We start from the raw sequence: 13,008 nt of genomic DNA, 5'->3' as shown, positions 1-13,008 counted from the left end.
CCATGTAACCAAACAAAAAAAACTAAAAATTCTCACACATGCAACATACATGCAACATAACAGGAGAGTACAGTAAAGATTTAAAATTTTTGTTTCAAACTGTCTGTAATCAAACTGTCTGCTTTTATTCCTGCACAGTAACGGTGTGGCTAGTTGAAAAGTGGGCTCCATATCCAGTTTCTCTGCAGTTTCATGTGCTGCAGTAATAACATCATTAAATTTTCTATCTGTCCGAAACTCGAGCAAGAACTGTTTTAACTCTTATAAAACATTTAAGGTAAGCTGCATATTAGTAATACCATATTAATAAGTTAACTTCATACCATATGTGGAGTGAGCATATGAATGTAAATGTTTATATATTTTATCTCCTAAACATTTTTTGGCTGCATGTCTTTACAGGATTTTTCTTGTTTATGCAGATTATAAATCAATACATAATGTGCCTGCTTGAAGTTAAGATATTACAGGGTGGCAAGGTCGGTAAATGGGTAAATGTTATTTTGACTCGCGTAAAATTTTTATAACATCTCTAGTGGCGCCCCTTAATTACTGGCGCCTGTGTGCGCCGCACACATTGCACACGTGGACGGCGCGGCCCTGATCGCACGTTCAAAATTCTTAGTGTGTGAGACAAGCTTAACGGTAACTTTTTACATAGTAACAAAAAACTACAATGTTGTTACTAGGAAAAGTTTTTTTAACATCCTAACTCTACAATTATGAGTAACGGTAAGATCACCAGGTTAACCACTTGCTGATTGTCCTCATGTCCCTATCGAAGTTAGTCTGCCAACCTTCTGAGCTATTGAGTCGACAAAATAACTATATCTACATAATATTATTATAATATTAACATATTGTTTACCTTGTACTAGTGGGTGTGCCTCTGTCGGATACAAAACCGTTTGGACATGTAAACGTTATACTGCTACCATCAGCAATATCTGTACAGTCTATATATTGATCTTTAGAGTTTTTACAGAGCATTTCTGTACCACTCGGTAATACAGGTTTAGGACATACCCCTAAAATTCAAATAAAATGACTTTAAGTGATTTTTCATAACTTATGAATATATGATAAGAAAATTAAAGAAAGAATATGAGCTATTCAAGATAAATATGAAAGAATTCACCACATTTGATGACGAATGCGAGTTGTTAAAGTAGTCATCTTGTCAAATGAGTGGCATTGCGCTCTAGTTTTCTTTCACGTTATCTCTGATATTTCGCGTTTTTATCAGTTGGTAACCCCAATTTGCGGCCATTTTTTTCACATTTAACCATTTATCGTCACAGGTCTTTGAACCTTTGTTTCAAAAAGGTACTATTATTAATTTAATTAAAACTATTTGCACCCACTTTTTAACCGGCAACCTCAATGGGTCGTATCTACAATAAATGCGAGGAATACCTGGATGACACACAGTTTGGTTTCCGTAACGGGTTTGAAACGAGAGAGACACTATTTGCAATAAACGTACTTGCTCAAAGATGTCGAAATATATCTGTAGACATATACTGTTGTTTTATTGACTTCTAAAAGGCATTTTATCGTGTTTGATCGAAGCTCTAAAAGACATTGGCTTAGACGGCAGAAATGTTCGAATAATTGCAAATTTATATTGTAATCAAACAACATCAGTTTTAGTAGATGGTGTGGAATCACAGGCTCTTAATATTAAAAGAGGAGTACGGCAGGGATGCCTCTTGTCACCCTTGCTTTTCAACGTGTACTTCGAAAGAAGTTTCAGAAAAGCACTTTCTGAAAAACAAGAAGGAATACTTGTGAATGGTGAAGTCATCAATAATTTGCGATATGCGGACGATACAGTACTCCTAGCTTCTAGTCAAGAAGATCTGCAAACACTACTTGATAGTGTCGTTGAGAGTTGTAGGGAGGCAGGTCTGGATCTGAACATTAGGGTGGGCTGAAAAAACTAAAATTATTTTTTTGAAGTCGTAATACTGCCGAAAAGTTGCGAATGTATGAGTCTGAAAAGGGGTAAGAATTTAAGAGATATCGGTTTATATCTTCCGTTCGCGCATGAGCCATAAAGTTTGCCGAAATTGGTAAAAAACTGATTTTTTGCGATAATTTTTAACAGATTAAATTTAGCGTGGATACGTTTGTAATAGCTCATTTTCTCATTCTTAATAACCATACTAACTAAATTTAACCGTGTTATTAAAATCTCTTAACATATTCCGTTCACGCATAAGGCATAAAAATAGCCAAAATGTGACAAAATTGCATATTTCATACACGTTTAATTTTTCGTAATTAAGAGTTTAGTTGAATGAAAATAATACTCACATATACATTTTGTTGAACTTGTATTGCGAACATTTAAATAAACACACTTTAAACACATCATTTTCGGAACTTTAGTAGGCTATTATTTAAAAATATTGTTTGTGAATATAGAAAAAACCAATTTTTTTACGAGATGCAAGTTTTCAATTTGACAATATGGTCCAATGTCCACCAGTCCGTTGTCCTTCCAGTTCATCGTCTATTATTTTAACACCTTTTTGCTACTACATAGTAGAAGGCACTTTTAACTGTGATTTCTGTGGAAAGTCCGGCATTGCAGACCTTGATAACAATGTTGTTCTTATGAAGCCGTCGCGATTCTCAGCTCCGCAAACTTTTCCAGCGGCTTCTGTTACTAGTTTTACACATCGTTCTACTGCCTGTGTATGAACAGGAAATGACTTTAATATTACATCCCAGTTAGGGGCTGAATCACTCTGAATAGTAAATGTTATTTCATCATCATTTATATCTTTTAATAATGGAGGAGAAGATAACTCACAGTCTAACCAATGAATTATTTCTGAATAGTCTCAACATTCAAAATTTAGTTTTGGCAGTTTGAATATTCTAATGTTAGATCTTGTTTTATCTAGCTGTCTAGCTTTCTTATATGTTTTCTGTTATCTTGTGTCATGGCCAACATCAAATGTTCTGGATGGGCGAAAAAAGCATTGCGCTCAATAACAGGGTCAACAACCCTGTTGACGAAATAACATTAACAACAACCCGAAATAACATCAATTATTCATAGTGATTCAGCCCCTAACTGAGATGTAATATTAAAGTCATTTCCTGTTCATACACATGCAGTAGAACGATGTGTAAAACTCGTAACAGAAGCCGTTGGAAAAGTTTGCGGAGCTGAGAATCGCGACGGCTTCATAAGAACAACATTGTTATCAAGGTCTACAATGCCGGACTTTACACAGAAATCACAGTTCAAAGTGCCTTCTACTATGTAATAGCAAAAAGGTGTTAAAATAATACAAGATGGACTGGACGGACAATGGACTGGTGGACATTGGACCATATTGTCGAATTGAAAACTTGCATCTCGTAACAAATTTGGTTTTTTCTATATTCACAAACAAAATTTTTAAATAATAGCCTACTAAAGTTCTGAAAATGATGTGTTTAAAGTGTGTTTATTTTAAGTGTTCTCAATACAAGTTCAACAAAATGTATATGTGAGTATTATTTTCATTCAACTAAACTCTTAATTACCAAAAATTAAACGTGTATGAAATATGCAATTTTGTCACATTTTGGCTATTTTTATGCCTTTTGCCCGAACGGACAATGTTAAGAGATTTTAATAACACGGTTAAATTTAGTTAGTATGGTTATTAAGAATGAGAAAATGAGCTATTACAAACGTATCCACGCTAAATTTAATCTGTTAAAAATTATCGCAAAAAATCAGTTTTTTACCAATTTCGGTAAACTTTATGGCTCATGCGCGAACGGAAGATATAAACCGATATTTCTTAAATTCTTACCCCTTTTTAGTCTGATACATTCGCAACTTTTCCGCGGTATTACGACTTGAAAAAAAATAATTTTAGTTTTTTCGGCCCACCCTACTGAACATACGGAAAACTAAAATACTCGTAATAAGTAAAAAAAGCATATAAAACCGTCTAATATGTAAATAATACCAAACTTGAGCAAGTTGATAAAATCGTTTACCTTGGACAGCAATTAAATTGTAACGCAGAAACTCACAGCGTAATTAGATCTAGGATAGAGCAGGCTAGAGCCGATTTTAGAAGGATGTCCAAGATGTTATGTAACAGAGAGCTAAAATTGGCATTGAGGATCCGCCTACTTCGCTGCTACGTGTTCTCGGTCTTGCTTTATGGTGTCGAGTCCTGGACTGTAAATAAAATCGATCTAAATCGCCTTGAGGCTTTCGAAATGGGGTTCTATAGAAGAATTTTAAAAGTTTCCTGGGTGGAGAAGATTCGAAACTACACAATACTAGAACGTCTCAGCAAGACTACTGAGATCATAAAAAGCATCAAGCAGAGAAAGCTGGAGTATTTCGGACATGTAATGAGAGGTCCCAAATATAGGTTGTTACAAAATATTATGCAAGAAAAAATAGCAGGCAAACGCAGTCCAGGATGAAGAAGAACCTCATGATTGAAGAACTTGCGAGATTGGTATGGTGCTGATACAAGCATGCTGTTTAGGATGGCAGTGAATAAAATTAAGATAGCTATGATGGTAACCAACGTTCTGAAAGGACATATGGTACATGAAGAAGAAGAAGAACCTCAATGGCAATCTCATTGTATTCTCCTATTCTTAAATTTACATAAATGTATAAAAATGTGATTTTAATAAACTAACTGTTGAACGTAGGTAGTGATTCTTCAGTGGGATCTAAATTTTTTGTAAGACTCGAAATACCTATAAGGCATTTGGTTCTAACGCAACTTTTACATGCATTAACACTATTTTTAAACTTCTATACTTACTTAAACAGGTGGGATGATTGTAATAACTTTTACAGTCATTATATGCTGAAACAGTGGACAATACATATCGCATATTACATGAAAATCGTAAGATCGTGCTGGACAATACAATATCACCGGGCTTTTTTTCTACGCCACCTTCTAGAAACCATTTTCCATTTTTTGGATAGGGTGGAAGTATGCAGTCCTCTATGTAGTATTTTGTCATCTCTCTTGTTATAAAAGAGTAGTAGAATTGAGCACTGGTATATAAGGCGTTCGTTTGGTAATTACATTGAGAAGTATGTAAAGTTGGTGCTATACTTACTATTCCTTGAAGGTAGTATCTGTAAAGAAAGGAAAACATACAGTGAGCACGTAAAGGTTGGAATAAATTCATTTTCTCGAGAATGGACGATTTTGAAAAAAAATCCCAAAACAGGTCAATTTTTATTTTTAGATTGCGACTTTTTGGCATATATATTCTCTTAATTCTCTACTCAGCAGTATACACATTAATATAATTATTTATACAGGGTGTCCAAAAAAAATTTTTTAATTAAATTTATTGATATAAAAAGAAGAATCTGTGTAATTTATTTAGTTCAAAATACATTTTACTGCTATCAGAAAACAGGAAAAAATGTTTATTTGACAAATGAATATTGGTTTTTGCTTAAATTAAATATTAAAGCAGCCACCCATCTGCCTTTTGAAAGTTTGAACATTAATTTAAACGAAAAACAATGATTACTTTTCAAGTAAACATTTTTTCGACTTTTGAGAGCAGTAATAGTATGTTATTATATTATATTTCAGAACAACAGTAATAGTATATTAAGTATGGAGAACGGTAAGTAGACAAGGCGAAAACGGCGGGTTCGAAGGGAAAAATATTCCCATGAGATTTTTTTGCATAATCACATTCGTGAGACATCCCAGAATAAGGTTGAAGAAGTCGCCCAAGTGAAAAGTGGGCCAATTTTTTTTTAACAATTTTTTTTTAATCAAATTGCAAGAATCGATATTTTTGGTCCGAACAATTTTTTTTTTAATTTTTTGGACCATTCTGGACAAAAAAGGTCTCTTATAATTTTTCTCTAAAGTTGATCGTTTTCGACTTATAAGCAATTTAAAATTGAAAAAAACTAAAAATGGCGATTTTCAAGGCTTAATAACTCGGTTAAAAGTTATTACTATGAAAGTCAATATATGACTAAATCAAAGTTTGAAGCCCCCCCTACAAGATCCTGAAGAAATTTTTATCATTATTTTATTACTAAGCTGTTATTTTTAAGTAAAAGTAATAAGCGCCATGCACGTGTGCGGGGCTGTAAATGCTGAGTGCGAGAGAGAAGCTATTCCAGCAGTCCAATTGTGCATCTTACTCGCACTCACATTTACAGCAGCCTCAATACGATACAACCACTCATTGTTATTAATTAAAAATAACAGCTTAGTAGTAAATTAATGACACAGATTTCTTCAGGATCATGTAACGGCGACTTTAAACTTTGATTTAGTCACTTTCTGACTTTCAAAATAATAATTTTTGACCGAGTTATTAAGCCTTAAAAATGGCCATTTTCGCATTTTTCAAATTTTAACTTGCTTATAACTCGAAAAAGATCAACTTTAGAGAAAAATTATAAGAGACCTTTTTTGTCCATAATGGTCCGAAAAACCTAAAAAAAAATTAGTCCGGGCCAAGGTATTGATTTTCCCAACGAACCCGCCGTTTCCGCCTTGTCTAAAGGGTTTTATACCGATCGAAGAAAATTGTTTGGAGGAGGAGCGGGGCGACGACTCCAATTATTGTCTGAGATCGGTTACCCTTAACGTTCGACATGCTTATAACGTTTTTTGCACGATTGATACCATTATAAATTATAAAATTAAACATTTTCGTCATATTGACTAGTTTCATTCATTTTATCAAGATAGATACTTTGGTTGTTAGGTAGTAACTAGGGTGCATAACAACAATGGAGAATTGAGTTTTTATTTAGTTGTCAATAATTTTAAGTACAATTTTGATTATTATAAATTAAAATATGAGCGAAAGTGAATTTGAAGAAATTGAACGGGCTTGGGAAGAAGGGTGTTCCGCAATTATTCCCGAAAAATCCAAAATCCGTTATCAAAATGCCTACCAAAGTTTTAAAAAATGGTGCGAAGGCAAGAATTTAAGAATCGAAGAAAAGACTCTATTGGCATATTTCGTTCAAAGACATATGCAGTTGAAAGCTCCTGGAAGCCTCTGGGCAGAATATTCAATGATCAAATCCACCGTTTTTCTTTATGATGGCATTGATATTTCCAAGTTTTCAACTTTGATCGCGTATTTGAAGAGAAAAAATGTTGGCTATAGGCCTAAGAAAGCGAGCATTTTTACACGGGAGCAATTTGAAACATTTCTGATGGAAGCACCGGATGAAGAATTTCTAGTTCACAAGGTAATATAAGCTAGTTTAGGTAAAAGAAATACTCTAATGAAGATTTTTTCATAATTTGTAGGTAGCAATGATATTTAGAATATCTGGTGCCTGTAGAAGAGAAGAATTATATAATATTACTATGAATGACATCCAACAAACCGATGGTTTAATGATTGTAAAAGTACCCAATACAAAAACGAACATCCAGCGTACTTTTACAGTGGTTAATAAACCAGACGATAAAATTCCATATTTAGAAATTCTGCAAAATAATTTAAAAAATTGTACCATAAGTTTCAATATTAATAAATAATTCGTTAGTTTTCTTTATTCTTTCAAAAAATAAATTAAAATTAAGAGATTTTTTAACTCGACGGTAAGTGAATTACTTACCGTCGAGTTGGAGTACTTACCGTCGAGTTGGATTACTTACCGTCGAGTTGCTAGTAAATGTCACCTACTGACGCAAAATCTGTCACGGTAAACAGTCAAAAATGATCAATCGTGCAAAAAATATATTTTGAATTAAATAAACTGCACAGATCTTCTTTTTATGCCAATAAATTTAATTAAAAATTTTTTTTCGACACCCTGTGTAAATAATTATGTTAATGTTTATATTACTGCATAGAGAATTTAATTACATTTCAAATGAGCTATCACATGACCCTATTCTCATGGGTGACGTCACTAGTATGATGTAGATGCCAAAAAGTCGTAATTAAAAAATAAGAATCGACGTGTCTCGGGATTTTTTTCCAAAATCGTCCATTCTCGAGAAAATGAATTTATTCCAACCTTTACGTGCTCACTGTATATCTGTATGTATATCTAAACAAGAATAAAAAACCGCTAAACTCCGTAAAAATGAGTGGCGCATACAATATTCCAGCTACAAATAGATGATATGAGTATTACGTGGCGCAGAAATGTATTTTCACTTTGATGGAAAATAAAATTCTAGTTTTATATTAAAAGATTTTTTGCTATTAATATTTGCTAAATTTAAAGTAAAACGCGCCACAAAAGAGTAACTTTGATACAGTTTGCATATTGAGGCTTTTTGAAGATATTCTTCTTTAGCGGCGAATCGATTGAGGGTAAAATTGTACATTTACCGCGCGCCTGCGCACACTGACAGTATGTAGTTCATTCCTAATATTTCAAGATAGGTATGTATGTATCTGTAACCGTGCAAATAAGTCATTAAAAGAATATATTATTGGTTTTAGAAAATGTAGTATTTATTATAATTCTTGTGTTTTTGGATTAATAAAATATTATGTAGGCATAATATTTTTATACTATATGTCGCCGTGTTGTGTAATTATATCCGAAACTTACATGTTTATTTTTAGTGCCTCGATGGAGTAGTTAGAAATGCGGTAGCACTGAGATTGGAAGGTTGCGGGTTCAATTCCCGGGCGATTGATATTTTTTTTTTATTTTTGGTTGTTTTAATAAAAATTTTTTGAAAGTGGTAGATAAGAAAGTTAGTTTGATTTTTAAATAAAATACAAATAACCTTTTAAGTATATTTACTTCGTTTAAATTACCTATTATATAATAGAAGAATATCTTCTTACGTGCGTACATAGTACACACACATTCTTTTTTGTGGCGCGTTTTACTTCAAATTTTGCAAACATTATGGAAAAAATCTTTCAAAATAAAACTAGAATTTTATTTTTCATCAAAATTAAAATACCTTTTCGCGCCACGTAATACTCATATCAGATCTTTTGTAGCTGGAATATTGTATGCGCCACTCATTTTTACGACGTTTAGCGGTTTTTTAATCTTGTATCAGGAGTTTTTAAAAGTTTTTTTATAAATTAAATACTTATATGAAGTTGAATGTAATGTTTCTCGATTACACGTTAAGCGTTATAAATGGTCGCCTTTGTCGCATTCTCTCCCAAATGATCTAGTAGTTAGGACAGCAGACTTGTGATAAGACAATCCTAGCTCACATCCCAACCATGCTTATAATTATGGCCGGCAAATGAACTCAGATTGTACGATCAATCTTAGCATCGTAACCACTACAACTACAGAAACTATTTCGGCTATAATGGTTAAATAGATTATACTTTTGGAGCTCGATTACTTCTGAACGGCTTAACCGATTTTGATCATTAAACATGAGTTTGCGTATTGACAATTAGTATCTGATGCATCCAAGGTCAAGTATGATAACTGAAGGTATTACGGAACTATTGAACTTGAAAACCCGTTTTCCCCATAAGAAATAGATTTGATCATAATGAAGCCTATAACTTAAAAATTCAAATTTGTCCAGATATGAGATATACACCGTTAGACGCGTCTAGAGTCCTCCTACAAACGCTCAGTTATTGGCGTAATTCGTAGTTTGAAATTTTGAGTAATTGTCAAAAAACCAAAATTTTGAAAGTTTGCTTTTTCAGTTTTTTGGTTATAATTAGCCGTGTGTATGTCTCTTCCTAATCTGTTAGGCATCATTTAAAAGCTTAACGCTATTGATTTAATCTATTTGCGGTTTTCCTGTCTCTCCTTGAACCCAAGATATATACGCCAAAAAAATATGCCATTTTGTAACTACCAAGCCCTATAGCTGGAGCATGGGTGGTCAAAAGTCACAAACTACACCGGTTCTGAATCGGCCCTGACCTCCTCTTTAAACACAGAAAAAAAATTCAGATCGGTGTAACTTTTCCACATACATACATACAGGGTGGGGCATTAGTGTGACAAAGTCCAATTACGCGTTTGTCTTAAAGAGATACGAAAAAAAGTTATTTAGGTAAAAGTTGGGGCATACATAGTACCATAATTTAAAAATATTTTAGAATATACAGGGGCGTCCGTGTTGACAGGGTGACACAAACTTATGTTTTTTTAAATGGAACACCCTGTATATTTTTACATTTTTTGATTCTCCTCAATGTTTCCTTTCTTAAAATGTATGATTTTGTAATATTATACGGGGTAGTTTAAAAGTTAGTTACGTTTTTTTGTTAATTTCGTAGCAAAATCTAGACCCTGTAGAATTGTAGTGATTTGACATCAAATTTTCTATTTATATTCATACGATTTTTAATATAGTCTACTACTGTTAATCATTAACAGTATAGCGAAATGTTTAATTTTAGTATATAGGGTGGGTCGAAACTCGGAATGAGTATTTTCTGAGTTTCCTTAAATGGAACACCCTGTATTTTAGTATTGTATTGGAATGATATTTTATGGTACTTTTTTATTTCTTAATCATTCCCTATACCTAAGTGCTTTAATTTGTAAGTTATTCGTGATTCTTTAAGCCAAACATTAATTGTAACAAAAATTATGTGAAATTTTATTAGGAGGCAGTGAAATATCCAATCAAAAATAATTTTTAGAAAAAAAAATACATAATAATCTAGTGTGATGCTTAATTTATTACTGTTGGATGAGATATCCAAATACATTCGTAGTTAAGGTTGTTGGTGCTTAAAATGTTAATCAAACATACAAAATTCTCCCTAGTTGGCTATGACACAAAATTTGCTTAAACATTTGACATTATACTTAGTTCCAGTTGATTTGTTACCATTACTAATATTAATTTTTCTAATGAGGAACTGATTAAAATGGCTTTGTGCTAGGAGAGTATAACAAAAATGAGCTACTTGCAATACAAATTTATCATCAGCAATTCCCTTATAGACGACAACCAAAAAGAGAATCTTTTGAAAGTATACTAAAACGGTTTTAACAGACTAGATACTTGGGTTGTAAGAACGGTTGTACGTACTAATATGCAGATCCTCAGTGACACTAAGGATTAAATTTAATTCCTGTTTTCTTCACTTACAATAGTTTTTGTTCGACCAGATTTATCATAATCTAAGTGTCTAGTCCGTTGAAACCGTTCTAGTATATTTTTAAACGTTTCTTTTCTTAGTTTTCGTCCATCAGGGAATTTTTGATGAAAAATTCTTATTGCTAGTAGCACATTTTTGTTATACTCCACTAGCACAAAACTCTTATTAATCAGTTCCTCCTTAGAAAAATTCATATAAGTCATGGTAACAAAGCAACTGGAACTCTAAAAATTGTATAATATCAAATTTTTAAGGAAATTTAGTGTCATAGCCGACTAGGTAGAATATTGTATGTTTTTATTAATATTTTGCGCACCAACAATTTTAACTACGAATTTATTTGGATATCTCATCCAATATTAATAAATTAAGGGTCATACCAGACTATGATGTATTTTTTTTTCGAAAAATTATTTTTGATTGAATATTTTCATGGCCACCTAATAAAATTTCACGTAATTTTCTTGCAATTAATGTTTGGCTTAAAAAATCACGAATAACTTACAAATTAAAGCACTTAGGTATAGGGAATGCTTAAGAAATAAAAAAGTACCATAAAATATCATTTTATTACAATACTAAAATATAGGGTGTTCCATTTAAGAAAACTAAGAAAATACTCATTCCGAGTTTCGACCAACCCTGTATACTAAAATTTAACATTTCGTTACACTGTTAATGTTTAACAATAGTAGACTATATTAAAAATCGTTTGAACGTAAAATAAAAATTTGATGTCAAATCACTACAATTCTACCGGGTGTAAATATTGCTACAAAATTAACAAAAGAACGTAATTATCTTTTCAACTACCTCGTATAATATTACAAAACCATATATTTTAAGAATGTACACATTGAGTAGAATCAAAAAATGTAAAAATATACAGGGTGTTCCATTTAAAAAAACATAATTTTGTGTCACCCTGTCAATACGCACGCCCCTGTATATTTGAAAATATTTTTAAATTATGGTCCTATGTGTTCCAACTTTTACCTAAATATTTTTTTTTCGTATCTCGTACGACAAACGAGTAATTGGACTTTGTCATACTAATGCCCCACCCTTACATACATCCACAAACATTTACCCCTTTTTAAATAAAAATTGAGTCATACTTCTGAGCTCGATAACTTTTGAATGGTAGAACCGATTTTCAAAATTAGACATGCGTTGGAAAGGTAATTTTTGGGAGTTTTGTGGACGAGAACGAAAAACAGACCCTAAATGGGAAGGGCCGCAAAATCCACACCCTTGGACCAAAATGGAGAGTTGACATATGGATGGACGAGTCTTTTCCTAAACTTTAAGAGGAGATTTGGTCCGATTTTCAATTCAGTCAGATTTAGACAATCGAAAATTTCGTGTATACCCTATTCCACCAATATACGAGTGTGTTGGATTATCTCGACAACGAATATTTTATTGTGCAAAATATGAAGAACGAAAGTAAATTGCAAATTACATTGCTGTTTATTGGAATAATTATTAGAGCCATTTACTTTCGAACTTTTTCGTACTTCTAAGGAATGCGAAGTCATAAAAACCATACAAACGAAAAAACTGGAATATTTATACCACATAATGAAAGGAGAAAAGTACTCTCTGCTAAGACTCATCATCCAAGGGAAAATCTCCGGAAAGAGAAATGTGGGACGTAGGAGGATTTCCTGGTTGCGAAATTTAAGAGAGTGGTATGGGTGCAGTTCAATACAGTTGTTCAGAGCTGCAGCCAACAAAGTTAAGATTGCTGTGATGGTAGCCAACCTCCGATAGGAGACGGTACTGCAAGAAGAAGAATGTTTAACCCCAATATATGGATATTTGATAATGTTTTATTTTCAATATCAACATAAACTTTAAATTCTTTGGCTGAAGTAACAATACAACAGTTGATAACGTTGCATTGACAGTTTGTCTTTGACATACTTCTAAAGTTCC

At 32.7% G+C, this 13,008-nt stretch overlaps 2 protein-coding genes across 10 annotated transcripts in view; one reads left to right on the top strand and one right to left on the bottom strand.

Annotated features, from left to right (window-relative positions):
* LOC126891728 (uncharacterized) overlaps positions 1-13,008 on the top strand; it is an 827,477-nt gene that overhangs the window by 511,298 nt on the left and 303,171 nt on the right. The window lies entirely within an intron of this gene.
* Positions 1-13,008, bottom strand: part of LOC126891732 (probable chitinase 10) — a 114,987-nt gene that overhangs the window by 87,567 nt on the left and 14,412 nt on the right. The window contains exons 4-5 of the mRNA XM_050661007.1: positions 4,806-5,131; positions 869-1,028 (exon numbers count right to left, since the gene is read on the bottom strand). Coding sequence (XP_050516964.1) covers positions 869-1,028; positions 4,806-5,131 — 486 coding nt within the window. The remainder of the gene's footprint in view (positions 1-868; positions 1,029-4,805; positions 5,132-13,008) is intronic.

This window comes from Diabrotica virgifera, chromosome 9 (assembly GCF_917563875.1).
Source record: "Diabrotica virgifera virgifera chromosome 9, PGI_DIABVI_V3a".
Classification (NCBI taxonomy): domain Eukaryota; kingdom Metazoa; phylum Arthropoda; class Insecta; order Coleoptera; family Chrysomelidae; genus Diabrotica; species Diabrotica virgifera.
Note: the sequence above shows the minus strand (reverse complement) of the source record. Positions and strands in the feature narration are given on the sequence as shown.